Raw genomic sequence first — 22979 nt, 5'->3', positions numbered from 1 at the left:
CCAGTGGGTTCCTTCACTGTGCAGCTCCTGAAGCTGGACCTTGGTTTTTCTTCTGAGTTCCTAAAGCCAAGCAGCTTTTCCTGTGTCCTTTATCATTTTTCATTATCAGGACATTGCATTACCAAACCAGAGGAGATCTTGAAGTTAGAGCAAGAAGGCACCATGGGTGTTAGAGAAAGAATTTGAAGCTGGTATTACCCTGATGAGTAATCCAGAGGAAGTTAGATCCCAGGTGGTTGTTTCAAGTATGTGCATCTTTGGAGTGTTTTTAAGAAGCTCTGTTTGGAAGTGACTAAGGATGCTTAGCCTGCATACCTAAATTCACCAAAGATACACTCTCACACATATATGTTCTTTTTTTCAGTTGGCTTTTTAAGAGTTTACTCCTTTTTATTCGTACCTTGAAATTCATTCCCATGTCATATTAATATTTTATGTTGGTTAGTCTCCTTCCTCTAGCATTCTCAGCTTCATATTCCCTTCATTTTCAAGGACTTCTTTTGTTTTCAGGAATTAATTAGTTTAACCAGTATTAATTGAGCACTTGCTCCATGCTGGTCATGTTTTAAGTGAAAGAGATAGAGCAGTGGTGAAATAAATCCCTTGATCTCATGGAATTTGTATTAGCAGGAGAGAGGTGCAGGAAGCTGATTGCCATGAGAGTTGAGAGTAGAAGCAAGGAGACCAGTTAGGAAAAACGACACCCCATAGACTAGGTTTGAGGTAGTAGAGTGTGCAAAGTAATGGAATTCAGGCTATCTTTCAAAGGTAGGATTAACAAAATCAGCACCTAGATTCTAATTCATTCTCTCTGAACACTTTAATTCCTTGGGTAGTTTTTTGGAACAACAATCTTGTCTACCTGTTTTCCATGTCACATTTACTTATATAATTTTTTTATTGAGTACATCTTACTGTGAATTCCACTCATTGTGATTCATCCACTCTTACTGAATCCTTTATTTTCTATTCTTTGTTTATTTTACCCCTTATGTCCATTTTGAAATATATATTTGTGAAGGACCAAATAAATATGTGTGTGTTCATCTCTTCCACCATAATAGCTTTGTTTGATTGGTTGGTTTGTTGTCACCTCTTTCCCCCAGCTCCTCAGAAAAGTAGAGGGAATGGAAAATGCTGATTTGGTATTACTTTTATCTTAAAAGACAGTCTCTGAAACCAAAGAGTTGGGTGTATAAGGGGTATTTGTGTATTAGCCCAATTTTATTAGAAGTAGTTTCAGATTCATAAGGTATGTTTTTCTTATTTCTAGAAGAATTGAAAGTTGATGGCATAATAGAGAGCAAAGAAAACCAAGACAGACATTATGGCAAGATGATTACAGAGAAAGAGAATGTATTAAGGAAAACGTTTAATCTGTACATAGACTCTATTCCTTCCAGAAAAATGTCCAGTAAATATAATCTAGATCGAGTCAGTTTAGAAGATATGTCGGAGTTAACCACTAATAATAAAAACTACTCAGGAAAGAAATCCGATGATGCCAATGGGTACAAGAAATTACTTCCTGATATTAATCATGAGAAAACTCATACTAGAGAGAAGTTTAATGAATTTAATAAAAATGAGAGCATCTTCTATCATAATGAGGATTTTATTCAGCAACAAAAGATTCACACTGTGGAGCAACTGCCTGAATATAATGAATGCATTAAAACCTTCCACAATAATGCCCTCTTCTTTACACATAAGAGAACTCAGACAGGAGAGAAATTATGTGATTATAATAAATGTGAGAAAACTTTCAGGGGTGAGTCAAACCACATGCTACGTCAGATGATTTACTTAAGGAAGAATCAGTATAAATTTAATGAATGTGGAGAAAGCTGTGATAAGTCAGCCCTTTGGAAGAAACGTCCTAGAATTCACATGGGTGAAGAGTGTGAGAAATACCATGAGTGTGATGTATGTGGGAAAACCTTCCTCCGGAAGTCAAACCTCACAATACATCACAGAATACACACAGGAGAAAAACCCTATAAATGTAATGAATGTGGGAAATCCTTTTACCAGAAGTCAACCCTCACTGTACATCAAAGAACTCATACAGGAGAGAGACCCTATGAATGTGCTAAATGTGGGAAAAAATTCTACCAGAACTCAGCCCTCCATCAACATCAAAGAACACACACAGGGGAGAAGCCTTACAAATGTAGTGAATGTGGAAAATCTTTCTCCCAAAAGTCAGACCTGACTGTGCATCAGAGCTCTCACACAGGGGAAAAACCTTATAAATGTAACAAATGTGACAAGTCTTTTAGTATAAAGTCAAAACTCACTGTACACCAGAGAATACACTCAGGGGAGAAGCCCTATGAATGTAGCAACTGTGGGAAAATGTATCATATGAAGTCAACCCTCATTAAACATCAAAGACTTCACACAGGGCAGAAGATATATGAATGCAGTGAATGTAGGAAGACCTTCTGTGGGAAGTCAGTTCTCCTTAAGCATCAGAGAACTCATACAGGGGAGAAACCTTATGAATGTGTAGAATGTAGGAAAACCTTTTCTGAGAAGTCAACCCTCAGTAAACATCGGAGAATCCATACTGGGGAGAAACCCTTTGAATGTAACAAATGCGGGAAGTCATTCTGCCAAAAGTCACAACTCATTGAACATCAGAGAATTCATACAGGGGAGAAGCCCTTTGAATGTAAAGAATGTAGGAGAACATTTTGTCAGAGGGCATCCCTCAATGTACATCAGAGAACACACACAGGAGAGAGGCCCTATGAATGTAACGAATGTGGAAAATGTTTTTATGATAGTTCGACCCTCACTAAACATAAGAGGATTCATTCAGGGGAGAAACCCTATAAATGTAATGAATGTGGGAAGACCTTCAGCCACAAAGCAACTCTCACCACACATCAGAAAATACACAGAAGAGAAACACTTTAAAGATGGATGGTGAAACACCGTCTTGCTGTAACTCAGAACTGTTGGCCTGACAGAAAGTATACCCAAGGAGGTAACCCTATGGTTGTAATGAATGTGGGAAGTCCTACCAGAAGTCAGCCTTCAATTTACATCATAGAACTCTCACAGGGGACATCCCTGGCAGTGTTTTTACCAAACTGGGCACAGAGCAAGTCTTTATTTCTCTGCAGCTTTTTGCATTCAGGTGGGATGATGTGCATGAGATCTGGCCAATGGGCTGTCAGTATAATGTAATTCACTTCTGGTATGACACATAATGGCCTCCATGGCAATTCTTTGTATTCTATGTTCTCTACGGAGTAGGATGTAGAATGCCTTCTGATGAGAGGTCAGCACTCACTGTGTTGGTGAACTCACACAAGAGTAGAAATCTCTTGTCAACATTTTTTTTTTTTAAGATTTTATTTGACAGAGAAAGACAGCAGAAGAGGGAACACAAGCAGGGGGAGTGGGAGAGGGAGAAGCAGGCCCCCCACTGAGCAGGGAGCCTGACATGCGGCTCGATCCCAGGACCCTGGGATCATGACCTGAGCTGAAGGCAGATGCTTAACGACTGAGCCACCCAGGCACCCCTCTGTCAACATCTTGATGTTTAGAAATCTAATTCACAAATGAAACTTACTGTAACTGGAGAAATCAGAGTTAAGAAATCTTGATATTGCAACAAATTTAAAAAAGCCTTTACAAAAAGGTATTATCTCATTGAACCTCAGGTAAACTAATAGACTAAAACTGTATAAGCACATGGTTTCTGAAAGCTTTCAATAAAACATTTTATTGTATTTCAGAGAATTATTACCGAGGGAAACAATTTAGAAAATACAGAAATTTTTTTCTTTAGAAAAAATTTTTAAGTTGTAACAGGAAATACAGAGGCCAAGTATATATTTTTCACATTTAGCACAACTCTGAATTTAAGAAAGCTGTCATGAATAGTAAGCTCATTGTACTTACCACCATAAAATGTGTTCATTAAGAAAACAACCCCATCTCTGAATATCCTGAAATGTTTACTTGGGGAACCTAAGTAGGTTTGAATGTGCCAAACCCAACTTAGATGTAACCTGGGAACTATGTGTATAGTAACGTTCTTTACCTTTACTTCTAGTATTGGCAACCATGATATGTATGGTGCAAGTGTTGGCAAACGTTTTCTGTAAAAGGCCATATAGTAAATACTTTAACCTTACAGGCTACATGTGCTTTTTGTCACTTTTTTTTTTTTACAACCTGTTAAAAATGTAAAAAAAAAATCATTCTTAGCTCATGGGCCATTGAAAAACAGACTTGGCCAGATTTAGTTTGTGGACCATAGTTTGTGGACCCCTGATATAGTGGTTAAAAGCATGGACTCTGGAACTATACGTGCTAGGCTTAAGTCCCAGTTCTGCTGCACATTAGCTATGTGGCCTGGGACAAATCCCTTAACATTTGTTCCTCAGTTTCCTTTTTTGCAAAATGATGATATTGACATTACCACATGGAGTTCTAGTAAGGACTAGGTAAGTTCCTGAATATAAAGTACTAAACCACTGTATAGAATGCTACACGTGTCAGCTGTTATATGACTGGCAACAGATTTGTTGGAGCTTTTACAGGCTTTTGATTACCTACTCAACAGCTGTTCCTCACTCCATGCCAGTAGAAGATTCAGGAAATGAATGATGATCTAATTTTTTTCCAGCTTATTGAGGCATAATTGACAAAATTGTAAAATATTTAAAGTGTATAATGTAGTAATTTATACATTGTAAAAGGATTCCCCCATCAAGTTAATTAAGGCAACTGTCACCTCATATATTTACCAGCCCCAGCCCCCCTTTTTGGTGAGAACATTTATTTGGTGAGAACATTTCTACTCAGCAAATTTCAGTTATATAATACAGTGTTACTAACTCCAGTTACCATATTATACATTAGCTCCTCATGCTCTAACCTAATTTTGAAAAATGTATCCTGATTAATGATTTATTTGAAATAAGCATCTGACCCAGCTCTGGCCAGTGAAAAACTCTGAAGAATATTCAGTGAAATATGGGAAAACAGGATTTCCCAGTGGTTAACAAACATTTGATTTAAAAAAAAAAAAAAAAGCCCTTTGATTTTGCTGGATTTCTATGTCTGGTTGTGATATCTGATTGTAGTTTTTGATCCTAAGGTAGTATCTGAGGATGGCAGAACACAAACCTGGAAAGAGGTTGAGTCAACAGCGTCTTTTGAGCAGGTGAATCAACCAACCCTGGAGCTTCTTTATATGAGATAGTATTTTTTTCTAATTATACTAGTTGAGTTGGGATTTTCTGTTTCTTAGAGCTGAAAGTGGTTTAAACAACTTACAGATAGACCTTTTTGAAGAGGTATTAATTCAGAAATACATTTATAAGCCTGCGGAGAGGACATTTTCTCATGAGAAACTGATTCAGGGGTGGCTGTTTTTCAGCCCTGTAAATCTCCATATAGTGAGCCCAACCATTAGAAATAAAGCTATTTGTTACTTTAGCATATGAAACAAGTGTCTAATTCATTGAGCTTTCGTTGCATCTGTACAAGAAAAGCACTTAGAAAATCATTACCTCATGTATGCCTTACATTTAAAATATGTGAAATAAACATTAAGTTAAATTGTCCATTGATCTGTCTCTGTGTTACTGCTTGATTAGATAAGGTATGAGATAAGGATCTAATGTTTTCCCAAATGAATAATCAGTTCTCAACACCGTGTGATTGAAGTTTGAAGTACCATCTTTATCAGGTGCTAAATTACCATTTGTAGGGAGTATTTTTATAGCTCAGGACTTCATCCCTGTATTTTCTTTAGTAACCAGCTTGCCTTCATGAAATAGGAGCTGGTAGATCTCCTGAAGATTCCACATCCTCTTGGCTTCACATTCCTGGGAAGGACATTTGATCCAAATGGGCCAATAAGAGCCCTACATGGGATTTTTGTAAAAGGAAAACATGTTTTGTGGTTGGTGACCTGGGACTTCTAGCAGCCATGAGAAGGTGTCTGCATGAAGAAAAATAGTTAACATGTAGAAACATTTAAGAGAGAATCTTGATGTTGCACAAGGTCAATCAGTGCTTGACTCCCTTGTTCTATATATTCCATAGATACACACTGTCATGTTTTTCTGGTTTCATTATTAAGCCAACAAATGTTGACATTCTCTGTACCATGATCAGTTCTGATTTCTGTTTCACTAAATTCTTTGTTTATGCTCATGCCAAAGGTAATGTTTTAATTAGTATGGCTTTTTAATGCTTTTTATTATAGAGTAAGTCCTTTCACCCATAATTATACAATTAATCTTCAGCAAAGGAGGAAAGAATGTGCAATGGGAAAAAGACAGGCTTTGTTGAAGTAAGAGTTAGTTAGGTATAATTTTATGTAAAATCAAATTCACCATTTTAAAAGTGTACTGTTTTGAGTTTTTACAAATATATGCCATTGTGTAACTACCATCATGCTCAGCCACTGGCAGCCACTGATCTGTTTCTGCCCCTACAGTTTTACCTTTTCTAAAAGGTCATGTAAATGGAATCATGGGTTATATAATCTTTTATGTCTATATAAATGCTTTTGAGATTCATCCATGTTATTGCATGCATCAATAGTTTGTTACTTTTTATTGCTGAGTAATAGTCCATTGTATGGCTGTGCCACAGCCTGTTTATCCATTCACCCGTTGAAGGTCATTTGACTTATTTTCAACTTCTGTTATGAATAAGCCTCTTATGAACATTCCATAGAAGTCTTTGTGGACACAGATTTTCATTTATCTTGTGTAAATACCTATGAGTAGTGGCATTGGATCATATGATAAGTGTATGTTCAGTATTTGCTTATTATTTCATTCCAATTTCTCTCATTAAAAAAAAAGTTATGGAAGCCCTGTGTACTGGTTAGGATTAATTAAAAAGATCACACATGAATATCCTAGTAAGAATTTTGAACTTTAAGATCAGAAGTTTCCAAACAAAATCAGTCATTTAGAAGGAATAATGAATCATGATGATGTTTGCTTTTTCAAAATCAGTAGGAATATTACAACATTTAAAGATATTTGACAGAAATGGACTATATGTGAATGACTCAGTATCTGTTCAAAAGTGCCTGTGGGAAGGGAAAAGAAAAGACTTGGAAAGTGTACTTTAAAAATGTAAATTTCAGAGGGAATTTCTGAGTAAACATATAGAGCCCAATTAAGTTATATCAAAAACACTAATGGGGAAATTGCAAGAGAAAATCTAGTAAAAATTATAAATTTCAAAGGATGATACTAATGATTGCATTATATTTGTAATGTAAGTGTTAAATGATTTATGAATAGGATTTACTCTAAGGAATATGTATTAGGCAGGATTTTTTTTTAAAGATTTTTTATTTATTTATTCGAGAGAGAGAGAATGAGAGACAGAGAACACGAGAGGGAAGAGGGTCAGAGGGAGAAGCAGACTCCCTGCTGAGCAGGGAGCCTGATGTGGGACTCGATCCCGGAACTCCAGGATCATGACCTGAGCTGAAGGCAGTTGCTTAACCAACTGAGCCACCCAGGCGCCCCTAGGCAGGATTTTTGTTGCATGAGGCTCCTTTGAGCAGAAGAAGAGCTTAGTCTACAGACAGGGGAAATTGGAATAAATACTGTGGTGTTGCATTGTTACCAACATGAATTTATGCATAGTTTCTAATATTAATGGATAAATATACAGAAGTGCACATATGGAAGTATACAAACCCACGTTTCTTAGCTCTGTCCACTAGAGATGGCACAGTAGCAGCAAAAAGACAGTAGAAATAGACATAGCTAGTTCCTACATTTTCATTTCTAAACACCATTCTTCACTAAAAGGAACCAGAGTTCTTAGAGAAATAGCTGATTCCAGGAGTGGTTCGGGGAAATTACATGATGAGCCCGGAACATTTCTTGTGTGAGAAAGAAATGATAAAGAATAATGGGACCACATCAAAAGGACATGGCTTAAAAACAAAGGGACTTCCACTGGCAGATTCTGGGACAATGTAAGAATTGAAATAATTGTACAACATTGAGCAAAATAGGAATCCAGGAGTCTATACTAATATAAATGGATAAATGGGGAAACGAACATGTTTTTCCTTACAGAATAATATCAATAAATGTAGAAGGAAATAATAGAACTGAGAAATTACCATTTGGTTATCACAGTAATGATGACTTTGGGCAAGTATCAGTGGATACTAAAAAACTAGTGGATGAAAATGGATGAAGAATCATATGGTCTCAAAGTATCTCCCTACAAAATAAAGGGTGAAAAAAATAGAATAACGTGGTAGACACCCTCTTAAGCAATCAAAGTTAACCCTATCAGTAATGGTTTAATCAACATCATGGGCCACCTCTAAGCCACATCATGTCTGCCTGAATGGATTCAGTGAGAAAATTCAACATTTCAGTGACAATTCAACCAATGGGTAACATGGGTCTAGTCATTAGAAAATACCAGGCAGGGGGTGGAGGAAGATGGCGGAGGAGTAGGAGACCTGGATTTCGTCTGGTCTCAGGAATTCAGCTGAATAGTGATCAAACCATTCTGAACACCTATGAACTCAACAGGAGATCGAAGATAAGAATAGTAACAACACTCTGAACAGAAAAGCGACCACTTTCTGGAAGGTAGGACGTGCAGAGAAGTGAATCCGAGGCGATATTCGGGAGGATAGACGGCGGGGGAGGGGGCCTCCGTCGGCCGCTTCTGGCAAGTGATAGAGCCGCGGAGCACAAAATCGGACCTTTTAGAAGCCGGCTCCGCTGAGAGACGTCACTCCAGTGGCTAAGCTGGGGGTGGAACCCTCCTGGGACAGTGTGGTCTCAGGACCCTCGGGGTCACAGAAAGACCAGGGATGTCTGAGTGCGGCAGAGCTCCCAGAGATCGGAGCAGGGAAGCCGGCTGCAGAGACGGAGCCGAGGCGCGGGCTCTCAGCTCGGGGTGGCCATAAACTGTGATCCGTGGCCCAGTCGGGCCACTGCTCCTCCAGCAGGGACCCAACAAGCGGCAGATCCGGGGAGACGCCCCTTCCTCCCCCGGGAGGAGCGGCGCGGGAGCGCACCGCAGGGATCTGCTGGGTTTGGAGACTCCACACGGGGTCGGGTGCCAGAGATAGAAACGATCGGTCACAGGCCGGGTGAGCAGGGAGTGCGGCCGGAGACCGGGGAGATGGGAGTGACTGCTTTTCTCTGGGGGCACACTGAGGAGCGGGGCCCCGAGTTCTCAGCTCCTCCGGGCAGAGATTGGGAGGCCACCATTTTCACCCTGGTCCTCCAAAGCTGTACCGAGAGCTTGCAGGGAACAAAAGCTCCTGAGAGCAAACCCGAGCAGCTTGCTCATCCCGGACTGACAAGGGCAGGGCAATTCCGCCTCCAGTAAAGACATTTGGGAATCACGGCAACAGGCCCCTCCCCCAGAAGATCAGCACAAACAGCCAGCCAAGACCAAGTTTACCGATCAAGGAGAACGGGAGAACTCCAGGGCTAGGGGAATACTGCACATAGAATTCATGGCTTTTTTACCATAATTCATTAGTTTTTCAAAGTTAATTTTTTTAACTATTTTTTGGATTTTTCTTTTTCCCTTTTTCAAACAACACCTTATCAATCCCTTTTTTTAAAAAAAAAACTTTTTATTTTTCATTTTTAGGGTCATATTTTTTTCCCTTCATAGTAGTTACCCTTATTTTTGGCATATATATATAAGTTGTTCTCTCTTTAAAATTTTGAGATACAATTTCTTCTAACAGATCAAAATATACCCTAAATCACTAGTGTATGGCTTTGTTCTATTCTCCTGCCTGATCACATTCTCTCCCTTTTTTTTTCTTTTTTTCTTTTTTCTTTTTCAATCTTCCTTCTTTTTAAAAAATAACTTCTTATCAATTCCTTTTATAAAATCTTTTATACCTTTCATCTTTACAGTCATCTTCCCTCCCTTCATTGTATCAACCCTTATTTTGTACATATATGTCTTTCTTCCTTTAAAATTTTAGCAGGCACTTTCTTCTAACAGACCAAAATATGCCCAAAAGCTAGTGTGTGGCACTGATCTATGCACTAGCCTGATCATATTTGATCATACTCTGTTTTGTTTTGTTTTGTTCTGTTTTTGTTTTTGTTTGTTTTTATCTTTTTCTTTTCCCTTTTTTTCCCTCTTCTTTCTTTCCCTTTCTTGTCCCCTGGTTTCAGGTCTTTTCTGATTTGTATAGAGTATACTTGCTGGAGACGTTGTTAACCTGTTAGCATTCTGTTGTCTCATTCATCTGTTCTCCTCTGGACAAAATGACAAGACGAAAAAAATCACCTCAGCAAAAAGAACAAGAGGTAGTACCGTCTGCCAGGGACCTACTCAATACTGACATTAGTACGATGTTGGACCTAGAGTTCAGAATCATGACTTTAAAGATACTAGCTGGGCTTGAAAAAAGCGTGGAAGTTATCAGAGAAACCCTTTCTGGAGAAATAAAAGAACTAAAATCTAACCAAGTCGAAATCAAAAAGGCTATTAATGAGGTGCAATAAAAAATGGGGGCACTACTGCTAGGATAAATGAGGCAGAAGAATCAGTGATATAGAAGACCAAGTGATAGAAAATAAAGAGGCTGAGAAAAAGAGAAACAACTACAGGATCACAAGGGCAGAATTCGAGAGATAAGCGATACGATAAGACGAAACAACATTAGAATAATTGGGATCCCAGAAGAAGAAGAAAGAGAGAGAGGGGCAGAAGGTATATTGGAGCAAATAATAGCAGAGAACTTCCCTCATGTGGGGAAGGAAACAGGCATCAAAATCCAGGAGGCACAGAGAACCCCTCTCAAAATCAATAAAAATAGGTCAACACCCCAACATCTAATAGGAAAACTTACGAGTCTCAGAGACAAAGAGAAAATCCTGAAAGCAGCTCGGGAGAAGAGATCTGTAACCTAAAATGGTAGAAACATTAGATTGGCAACAGACCTATCCACAGAGACCTGGCAGGCCAGAAAGGACTGGCATGATATCTTCAGAGCACTAAACGAGAAAAATATGCAGCCAAGAATACTATATCCAGCTAGGCTCTCATTGAAAATAGGAGAGATAAAAAGCTTCCAGGACAAACAAAAACTAAAGGAATTTGCAAACACAAAACCAGCCCTACAAGAAATATTGAAGGAGGTCCTCTAAGCAAAAAGAGAGCCTAAAAGCAGTGTAGATCAGAAAAGAACACAGACAATATACAGTAACAGTCACCTTACAGGCAATACAATGGCAATAAATTCATACCTTTCAATAGTTACCCTGAATGTAAATGGGCTAAATGCCCCAATCAAAAGACACAGCCTATCAGATTGGATTAAAAAACAAGACCCATCCATATACTGTCTGCAAGAGACTCATTTTAGACCGAAAGACACCCCCAGATTGAAAGTGAGTGGGTGGAAAACCATTTACCATGCTAATGGACACCAAAAGAAAGCTGGGGTGGCAATCCTTATATCAGACAAATTAGATCTTAAAACAAAGACTGTAATAAGAGATGAAGAAGGACATTATATCCTACTTAAAGGGTCTATCCAACAAGAAGATCTAACAATTGTAAATATCTATGCCCCGAACATGGGAGCGGCCAATTATATAAGGCAATTAATAACAAAAGCAAAGAAACACATTGACAACAATACAATAATAGTGGGGGACTGTAACACCCCCCTCACTGAAATGGACAGATCATCTAAGCAAAAGATCAACAAGGAAATAAAGACTTTAAATGACACACTGGACCAAATGGACTTCACAGACATATTCAGAACATTCCCTCCCAAAGCAACGGAATACACATTCTTCTCTAGTGCCCATGGAACATTCTCCAGAATTGATCACATCCTAGGTCACAAATCAGGTCTCAACCGGTACCAAAAGATTGGGATCATTCCCTCCATATTTTCAGACCACAATGCTTTGAAACTAGAACTCAATCACAAGAGGAACGTCAGAAAGAACTCAAATACATGGAGGCTAAAGAGCATCCTACTGAAGAATGAATGGGTCATCCAGGAAATTAAAGAATTAAAAAATTCATGGAAACCAATGAAAATGAAAACACAACTGTTCAAAATCTTCAGGATACAGCAAAGGCAGTCCTGAGAGGAAAGTATATAGCAATACAAGCCTTCCTCAAGAAACAAAAAAGGTCTCAAATACACAACCTAACCCTACACCTAAAAGAGCTAGAGAAAAAACAGCAAATAAAGCCTAAACCCAGCAGGAGAAGAGAAATAATAAAGATCAGAGCAGAAATCAACGAACTAGAAACCAAAAGAACAGGAGAACAGATCAACGAAACTAGGAGCTGGTTCTTTGAAAGAATTAACAAGATTGATAAACCCCTGGCCAGACTGATCAAAAAGAAAAGAGAAATGACCCAAATCAACAAGATCATGAATGAAAGAGGAGAGATCACAACCAACACCAAAGAAATACAAACAATTATAAGAACATATAATGAGCAACCCTATGCCAGCAAATTAGATAACCTGGAAGAAATGGATGCATTCCTAGAGATGTATCAACTACCAAAATTGAACCAGGAAGAAATAGAAAACCTGAACAGACCTATAACCACTAAGGAAATTGAAACAGTCATCAAAAATCTCCCAACAAACAAAAGCCCAGGGCCAGATGGCTTCCCAGGGGAATTCTACCAAACAGTTAAAGAAGAATTAATACCTATTCTGAAACTGTTCCAAAAATAGAAATGGAAGGAAAACTTCCAAACTCATTTTATGCGGCCACCATTACCTTGATCCCAACACCAGACAAAGACCCCATCAAAAAGGAGAATTCTAGACCAATATCCTTGATGAACATGGATGCAAAAATTCTCACCAAAATACTAGCCAATAGGATCCAACAGTACATTAAAAGGATTATTCACCATGACCAAGTGGGATTTATCCCTGGGCTGCAAGGATGGTTCAACATCTGCAAATCAATCAACGTGATACAATACATTAACAAAAGAAAGAACAAGAATCATATGATCCTCTCAATAGATGCAGAAAAAGCATTTGACAAAGTACAGCATCCTTTCTTGATCAAAACTCTTCAGAGTATAGGCATAGAGGGTACATACCTCAATATCATAAATCTACGAAAAACCTACAGCGAATATCATTCTCAATGGGGAAAAGCTGAGAGCTTTTCCCCTAAGGTCAGGAACGCAGCAGGGATGTCCACTCTCACCACTGCTATTCAACATAGTATTAGAAGTCCTAGCCACAGCAATCAGACAACAAAAAGAAATCAAAGGCATCCAAATCGGCAAAGAGGAAGTCAAACTCTCACTCTTTGCAGATGATATGATACTGTATGTGGAAAACCCAAAAGACTCCCCCCAAAACTGCTAGAACTCATACAGGAATTCAGTCAAGTAGCAGGATATAAAATCAATGCACAGAAATCGGTGGCATTCCTATACACCAACAACAAGACAGAAGAGAGACAAACCAAGGAGTCGATCCCCTTTACAAGTGCACCCAAAACCATAAGATACCTAGGAATAAATTTAACCAAAGAGGCAAAGGATCTGTACTCAGAAAACTATAAAATACTCATGAAAGAAATTGAAGAAGACACAAAGAAATGGAAAAACGTTCCATGCTCATGGATTGGGAGAACAAACATTGTGAAGATGTCAATGCTACCTAGAGCAATCTACACATTCAATGCAATCCCCATCAAAATACCATCCACCTTTTTCAAAGAAATGGAACAAATAATCCTAAAATTTGTATGGAACCAGAAAAGACCCCGAATAGCCAGAGGAATATTGAAAAATAAAAGCAAAGCTGGCGGCATCACAATTCCGGACTTCCAGCTCTACTACAAAGCTGTCATCATTAAGACAGTATGGTACTGGCACAAAAACAGACACATAGATCAATGGAACAGAATAGAGAGCCCAGAAATGGACCCTCAACTCTATGGTCAACTCATCTTTGACAAAGCAGGAAAGAAGGTCCAATGGAAAAAAGACAGTCTCTTCAACAAATGGTGTTGGGAAAATTGGACAGCCACATGCAGAAGAATGAAACTGGACCATTTCCTTACACCACACACAAAAATAGACTCCAAATGGTTGAAAGACCTAAACGTGAGACAGGAGTCCATCAAAATCCTAAAGGAGAACACAGGCAGCAACCTCTTCGACCTCAGCCACAGCAACTTCTTCCTAGAAACATCACCAAAGGCAAGGGAAGCCAGGGCAAAAATGAACTATTGGGATTTCATCAAGATAAAAAGCTTTTGCACAGCAAAAGAAACAGTCCACAAAACCAAAAGACAACCGACAGAATGGGAGAAAATAGTTGCAAATGACATATCAGATAAAGGGCTAGTATCCAAAACCTATAAAGAACTTATGAAACTCAACGCCCAAAGAACAAATAATCCAATCAAGAAATGGGCAGAAGACACGAACAAACATTTTTCCAAAGAAGACATCGAAATGGCCAACAGACACATGAAAAAGTACTCAACATCGCTCGGCATCAGGAAAATCCAAATCAAAACCTCCATGAGATACCACCTCACACCTGTCAGAATGGCTAAAATTAACAAGTCAGGAAACGACAGATGTTGGCGGGGATGTGGAGAAAGGGGAACCCTCCTACACTGTTGGTGGGAATGGAAACTGGTGCAACCACTCTGGAAAACAGTATGGAGGTTCCTCAAACAGTTGAAATTAGAGCTACCATACGATCCAGCAATTGTACTACTGGGTATTTACCCCAAAGATACAAATGTAGGGATCCGAAGGGGTACGTGCACCCCAATGTTCATAGCAGCAATGTCCACAATAGCCAAACTGTGGAAAGAGCCAAGATGTCCATCGACAGATGAATGGATAAAGAAGAAGTGGTATATATACACAATGGAATATTATGCAGCCATCAAAAGGAATGAGATCTTGCCATTTGCAACGACGTGGATGGAACTGGAGGGTGTTATGCTGAGTGAAATAAGTCAATCAGAGAAAGACATGTATCATATGACCTCACTGATATGAGGAATTCTTAATCTCAGGAAACAAACTGAGGGTTGCTGGAGTGGTGGGGGGTGGGAGGGATGGGGTGGCTGGGTGATAGACATTGGGGAGGGTATGTGCTATGGTGAGCGCTGTGAATTGTGCAAGACTGTTGAATCACGGATCTGTACTTCTGAAACAAATAATGCAATATATGTTAAGAAAAAAAAAGAAGAAGAAGACAGCAGGAGGGGAAGAATGAATTGGAGTAAGTCGGAGGGGGAGATGAACCATTAGAGACGATGGACTCTGAAAAACAAACTGAGGATTCTAGAGGGGAGGGGGTTGGGGGAATGGGTTAGCCTGGTGATGGGTATTGAGGAGGGCACATTCTGCGTGGAGCACTGGGTGCTATGCACAAACAATGAATCATGGAACACATCAAAAACTAATGATGTAATGTATGGTGATTAACATAACAATAAAAAATTATTAAAAAAAAAAAGAAAATACCAGGCAAAGCAAAATTGAAGTACATTCTACAAAGTAGATTATAATCCTCAAAAATCCAAGGTAATCAAAGTTCAGGAAATGGAACTGTTTCAAACTGAGGGAGACTACAAAGATCGGATACCTGAATAAACCCATGACACTTGAAGGATCCTTCTTAAAAAGGCGTTATTAGAGCAATTGGTGAAACTTGAATTTGGTCTTTAAGTAAAATATATACATGAATTTTTGTACTGTACTTTCCTGAAGGTTAAAAGTTTTTTCATAATTCAAAGTAAAAAATACAGGGGAGCGTACATTAATACCATGGCAGCCTAAGACATCCCTTGTTATCCCCCTTTCAACACCTAAAATTCAGCATCTACCCACGACCAAAAGTACCTTTGTGGGAGCTGTGAGATCGAGCACAATCCTCCAAGGGACCCAGGAGGGGGCTTCCCCACCTGTGTATCAGGTAATAAGCAGACAGATTCCCATACAGTCTGTGGAACTGACAGGAACCTGTGAAATGATTATAACACCTCTTGGCTGCAGTCTAGAACACCTGGAAAACACTGAATTGGGCAGACACTCACTGATGAGAGAGCCTTTGTAGAAGCCTAGGTCTCTAGAGGAGAAATCCCAGTACTCCCTTGCACCAAAAACAAAACAAATGAATTGGGACGCATTTGTAAGAGGAACTTGCCTGCCTCACACCTTTCCTCAAGGTGGCACAGCTTAGAGGAAGAGGAGGCTGGGGATCCCTCCCACAGGAGAAAAGGGGGAGGAACAAGTGAGTGCCCAGCTTCCCCAGCTGTGTGGGCTGCTGCTAAAGAAACCCATCTCTCCAGTATCACCCAGAGTAGAGCTCCGAGGCAGGGAGGGAGGGGATCTGGAAAGATGCAGATAAGAATATCAAAGGGCATAAAAGGGATGCAGTTCCTACTGACAGCATTCTAGACTTCAGCAGGAAGCCCACTCAGGAATCATGGGGAAAATGTCACCCAGGATTCCCCCAACTGGTGCGTGGGCACCACTAATGCCCCAAATGCCAAACCCACACCTTCCCCTACTTTGCAGCCAGCTTCTTGTGTGGACTTCCGAGGGCAATAGCAAGAGCAAGATTGGGTGGATGGAGTATGTGCAGAAAACAAGCCAGCTTCTGCAGGTATGGGAGAAACCACAAACTTAAGCTCTTTTGTCACATTTAAGAAAATAAAAGAGGTTACCATCAGCTGACTTGGTACGTTGTTAAGATCAAAAGGAGATATACACGCTTAAAGGTTCTGCCACAAGAGGGAGCAAGATGTGTGGAGGAGGTGTGTTCATACATGAGCAGGGAAAGCCCCAGAATATAAACAGGCCCAAACAAACGTATCTCCCATATAAAGGCAGCTAGTAGAGATTGGAGGAGATGACTGTTACTTCACATGCAAACACAGCAATGCAAGACCCCAAGGAATTTGAAGAATCAAGGAGCTGACATCACCAAAAGATCATTATAATCCTCCAATGCTAAACCCAAAGACATGAGATCTGCAATCTACTAGATAAAGAATTCAAAATAGTGTTTTGAGGAAACTTGTCAAACTAAGAAAACACACAAAGACAATTCAACAAAATCAGGAATCAATATGTGAGCAAAATGAGAAATTTAACAAAAATAACAAGAAGGACCCAACAAATTCTGGAGCAGCAGAATTCAATGAATGAAATAAAGCAATAGGGAGCATCAACAGCAGAATAGGTCAGGCAGAAGCTAGAAGACGGCACTTAGAAATAAGAACAAAGAAAAGAGGATGAAAAAGAGCAAAGAAAACCTATATGAGCTCTGGGAAACCATCAAAAGAACCAATAACAGAATTGGAATTTCAGAAGAACAGAGAGGGAGAAGGGGAAAAAAGAAGAGAATAATGGCTGAGAACTTCCCAAACCTGGGGAGAGACTTGGATATCCAGGTTCATAAAGCTAATACATTAATCCATTATTTCAATTCCAAATGATATTCTCCAAGACACATTAAATGGAACTGTCAAAATTCAAAGAGAGAGACCCTACAAGCAGCTAGAGAAAAAAAGGTAAGGCTATCAGCAGATAAATTCCAAGTACTGAAAGAACAGTTACCAGCTAGGAATATTCTGTTGGGCAAACGTATCCTTCAAAAATGAAAGAGAAGCAAAGAGTTTCCCAGACAAAAGCTGAGGGAGTGCATCACTACTGGACTTGCCTTTTAAGAAATGGTGAAAGGAGGGGCGCCTGGGTGGCTCAGTCGTTAAGTGTCTGTGTTCGGCTCATGTCATGATCCCCAGGGTCCTGGGATCGAGCCCCGCATCGGGCTCCCTGCCCTGCGGGAAGCCTGCTTCTCCCTCTCCCTCTCCCCCTGCTTGTGTTCCCTCTCTCGCTGTGTCTCTCTCTGTCAAATGAATAAATAAAAATCTTAAATAAAAAAAAGGAAAGAAATGGTGAAAGGAGATCTTCAAACTAAAATGAAAAGACACCAAGTAACATGAAAACATGAACAAATACAACACACTGATAAGGGTAAATATATAGCAAGATTCAGAAAACTAAGTCTGTAATATGTCTTACTGCTTAATTATAATATAAAGATTAAAGGGAAAGAGTATTAAAATAACTATTGCAGCTATAATTTGTTAATGAATACACAACATAAAAAGGTAAATTGTGACATTAAAAACAGAAGAGAATAAAAGAATTTTTGTATGCAATTGAAGTTAGGTTGCTATCAGTGTAAATGGACTGTTATATGTATAAGATGTTTTATGGAAGCTGTATGGTAGGCACAAAGTAAAAACCTAGAGTAGATTCACAAAAGATAAAGAGAAGGGAATCAGAGCATACCACCACAGCAGATCACCAATGCACAAAGGTAGGGAGCAAGAGAGGAAAAAAAGAAACAATAGGAACCTATGAAAAAGGTACGGCTATCACCAGTTAAATGTGAGACTGAATGCTCATCTCCAAAGACCGGTACAAAAAAAAGGATGTTTGCTCTGATCCCTTCCATTGAACACTGTGCCACAGATTTTAGGTTAACCATTTAACCAGAGTTAGTACAATAATGCAGAAAAGAAACAGAAAGCATACACATTGTATCAGTAAAAGCATATTCACAGAAACATGATCATCTATACAGAAAATCCAATTGGAGTCAGCAACAATACCAAAATCCAGAATAAGTGAGTTTCACAAGATTGCAGGATAGAAGATCAATGTACAAAAATACAATTTTTCCATATCCTTGCCAATATTTATGTTCTATTTTTTATTTATTTTTTTAAGATTTTATTTATTTTTTTGACAGAGAGAGACACAGCGAGAGAGGGAACATAAGCCGGGAGAGTGGAAGAGGGAGAAGCAGGCTTCCCGCTGAGCAAGGAGCCCGATGCGGGGCTCGATCCCACAACCCTGGGATCATGACCTGAGCTGAAGGCAGATGCTTAACAATTGAGCCACCCAGATGCCCTATGTTCTATTTTTTTAAATTATAGTCATCCTAGTTGTATAAAGTGGTATCACATTGTGGTTTTCATTTGCATTTCCCTAATGACAAGTGATGTTGAGCATCTTTTCTATATATTCTGAATATAAAATATTCTATATATTTCTGAATATAAAAATAAAATACCATTAACAATAGCATTAAAATATAGGAAATACTTAGGGATAAATCTGAGAAAAGATAAATAAGACCTGTACACTATAAAGTAGAAAATATTGATGAGAAAAACAAAAGACCTAAAGAAATGTAGATATGATATACACTGTTGATAGATTATAAGATTATACACTGTTGACAGATTATAAGATTATTGTTAGGATGTCAATTCTACCCAAATTGATAAGTAGGCCAAATACAATCTGAGTTAATATCCTAGCAGGCCTTTTTTTTTTTTTTACAGGCACATTACTTAATATTTATTATATGCATTTTATATATACTATTTTTCAGTAGCTGTATGTTTGCTATGTGGTACAATCTTTAAAATTTGCTGATGCATAGTTTGTAAAATAAAAATCTTACAAAATTAATGAAAACTCACAAGCCAATTATAAAAAATGCTTTGGGGGTACCTGGGTGGCTCAGTGGGTTGAGCGTCTGACTCTTGATTTCAGCTCAGGTCATGATCTCAGGGTCCTGAGATCAAGCCCCACATTGGGCTCCACACTGGGTGTGGAGCCTGCTTAAGATTCTCTCTCTCCCTCTCCCCTTGCCCCTCCCCCCACCAGCTCGCATGCCCTCAGGTGCACTCTCTCTCTAAAATGAATAAATAAATTAATAAAAGTTTTTTGGATGACTAGGAAAAATACTGTTTTAATCATGCATTATACAAACAAAATCTTTAGTTAAACCATAAAATTAAGCACATCTAAAAAAGTGAAACAGGGACAACCAGTCCAGATTTCTGAATTTTGGTTCGACTATTCTTATATCCTGTTAGTAGTGCAAATAAAATTTTAGTACAAATAGTTTTAAACAGGATATTTTCGTTTGGAATCTTGGTAAACCAAGACACATATCTGGGAGAATCACCTTGGTTTATAACCTAAACTATGAAATATTCCATTTTTTGGTCTATTTTAGAATAATCAAGGAGTTCCAAAATAGGTTCCTTTAGCACATTAATGAAAGGATACAAAGATCAACAAAAAGTGAAATAAATAATAGGCTTTTAGAAAGATGGATAATCCTTAATAAATAAACTTGTAAATACAGTAAAATGGACTAAGTATCACATAGTGATAGGATGCCAAGATTAGGTTTTGTTTCATTTGGGGATTTTTTATTTTTTTTTAGGAGTTCATTTGGAATACTAAACCCCACTGTTTCATTTTAACACCGTTAATAGTCCTTGGTTTATGAAGACAATTATGTGATGATGAAGGTGATTTAGCATCTTTATTGGATGACTTAGCTGAGTGATCTATATTAGGTAAAAGAAGGAAAGAGGTGGTTGCACAGCAGCAGATCATTGAGATCTCTGTGTAGGGTTGTATAATGCAGAAAAACTTCAGTGCAATCTTGGCCACTGTTGTGATAGGCTGAATATGTAAAAAGACAAAAACTAGAATTTTATTCAAACATTTTCTGCAATGTTTAAAAGGAAATCTGTGGCATTCCTCATAAACAGAAGATCACTAAGAGATGAAAAAAATATACTCTTAGAGCTCACTTCCCCTCAACAAGAGCACCACATTCCTAACCCTAAGGCAGCACACAGAGTCCAAAATAAAAGTCTTTGTAAGATCAGCCTCCATACTGGCTTAAGACACCTAAAAATCAAACATATGCAGTACAGGCCACAAATACTGGAGTGTTTTCTTTGTCCCACAAAATATAGTAATTACATTAAATGAATGAGCCAGACATTAAGATGTGACTTCCACTAATGTACGCCTGCCCCAAATAGTCTTCACCAGGCAGATCTCATGTAGTTTCATAGCGGTGACCTCTTTTTTTTTTTTTTTTTTCCGGCAACCTGAGCTTTTATTAATTTTAGTAAATGGAGTTGGTCCCTTTGGATTTTCTTGGTAGACAATGACATCAATAACAAATACTGACAATTTTATTTTGCTCCTTCATGGTATTTATTATACATTTTTCTTCCTTTTCTTGTTGCACCGGCTTAACCCTCCAGAAGAACGTTGTAAATTCCTCGTGACATATTTTCAATGTATTTAGCTTTGTCTTGTACTCCACAGTGGTAATGGTAAGTCTTAACACAGGCTTTTATTTCACATCCAATAGTAGCACCGGGCTGACTGCAAAGTGTACATTTCATTCTTTTTCCTCGCTTAATCTCCTGAAGTACAGTTTTAATATCAAAATCTCCAAATTCTGCTCTTGATGTTGTTGTGAGATGGACTGTGCCAGAAGAAAATAACATGCACTTATAACGTGCAGCCGCCTTCTTGGCATTAAATATATGCAGTTTTCCTCTTGCCTCGTTTTCTTCCTCCCCTACATGACAAAATCCACATTTAGGCCTGGTGTCACTAGGGCTGCCTCTGTGTGGAGACCTATCTCTATAGGAACTACTTTCCATTTCATCTGTTCCATGGGAGGATGTGGACCTGGTATCTTCCGACAGCCCTTTAAAATTAGTTTTTCGTGGCCTTCCTTTGCGACTTTTCTTTTTACTTTTAGGTGATGAGGGCTCCAATTCATGTTCATTAAAACTTTCTTCTAAGTCAGCTTCAGAGTTATGTGCAGTTTTCTTGTGTTTTCGGCAATAAACCATGTAAATTCCTTGTGAAGGTTTCTCTCGTATTTGAGCTTTATCATGCAATGCACAGTGGTAGTGGTATGTCCTGTGACAGTTTTCACACCACAACCAATTGTTGCTCCAGGACAATGGCACAAAGAACACATCAGCTTCGTGCCTCTTTTAATTTTCTTTTGGACATCTTCAATAGAAAATCCACCAAGACTTTCGTTATCAGAGTGTGATGATACCAAAGCAGAAGAAAAGAGCATGCACTTACGGTGTGCTGCCACCTTCTGGTTTTCAGATATAAGCAACTGTCCACATTCCTTGTCTCTATTTGACTTACAAAAGCCACATTTGCGCTGTCTTGTAGGCCCCTTTTTCTGTTCAACTGAGCTTGACATGATTTTTAAATTGCTTTTAGAATGCCACTTTAAGCCTCAAGAAATGCGGTGGGGCCCAGAGGCGAACGGCAGCGGAGAAGCGCCAATGAGAGAAAAGAGAAAGAAGTCGGTGTCGGTTCTCCGGAAGCGCCTGGGAGCGGGGCTCTGTCGCCGAAGGTTGTTTCCTTTCGTTCGAGGAGAGACGGGCTCCACAGCGGTGACCTCTTGATGGCAGTGATAGAGACCCTCTTTCTGTCCAAGCGAATCTGTTGTTATGATGCAAGTTTTTGTTGATTCACACAAATACTTTGGCAAGGGTATCAGCCCCTGCACTGGTAATACATGCTTTTGATGGATGGCAAACAACATATGTTGATTTATCAAATTTCTTCCTATGTACTGTCTAAATTCTAAATTCTAATTTCAATCTAATGAAACAGCCATGGCTCCAGACATCAGATAGATTCTAGTAGGATCTACTGCTAGACTTGTAACAGCATCCAAATGAAAAACCATAGAATGGATCATTTTACCCATTTTATTGTAAAAAAATTTGATGTGTCTATCTTCATTAGCAGTTTTTTGTAATAGGAAGTGTGGGATGATTTGCTACTCTGTTAATATGTTTATTGGATTGTAAACCAGAATCGGATGAAATCATCACCAATGACTAATATTTCTCAATCATAAGTTACCTGTACTTTCAGTGTTGAAAGAGGTCACCATATGAACTGGATCCCAGCTATTGAGTGAACTGATGTAGGTATTACACACTCCTTGTCTCTAAGTGAATAATACATGGCAGTTTTTCCTGGATTCCATAACCTAACAGTGCCATCTGCTGAACAAGACAGTAACTGATTTTTTTTTTTTTTAA

At 38.8% G+C, this 22979-nt stretch overlaps 2 protein-coding genes across 7 annotated transcripts in view; one reads left to right on the top strand and one right to left on the bottom strand.

Annotated features, from left to right (window-relative positions):
• The window catches only part of LOC113919755 (zinc finger protein 33B-like), a 30614-nt gene extending 7715 nt beyond the window's left edge, over positions 1-22899 (top strand). Inside the window, exons 5-6 of one of the 6 annotated variants that reach the window (XR_004819640.1) lie at positions 5127-5188; positions 5808-6847. Coding sequence is in view for 4 of the 6 variants with exons in the window: in XM_027589410.2 (XP_027445211.2) it covers positions 1274-2925 (1652 nt within the window). In the remaining 2 variants the exon portion in view is untranslated. The other 5 variants (XR_004819641.1, XM_027589416.2, XM_027589410.2 and 2 more) reach the window with 5 other exon arrangements.
• On the bottom strand, positions 21138-22152 carry LOC113923721 (PHD finger protein 6-like). Its single transcript, XM_035724316.1, is given in 2 exon segments — positions 21138-21832; positions 21835-22152. Coding segments are annotated over 2 exon segments (984 nt in total). The 5' UTR covers positions 22124-22152.
• Positions 22900-22979: the final 80 nt, after the last annotated feature.

This window comes from Zalophus californianus, chromosome 15 (assembly GCF_009762305.2).
Source record: "Zalophus californianus isolate mZalCal1 chromosome 15, mZalCal1.pri.v2, whole genome shotgun sequence".
Classification (NCBI taxonomy): Eukaryota; Metazoa; Chordata; class Mammalia; order Carnivora; family Otariidae; genus Zalophus; species Zalophus californianus.
Note: the sequence above shows the minus strand (reverse complement) of the source record. Positions and strands in the feature narration are given on the sequence as shown.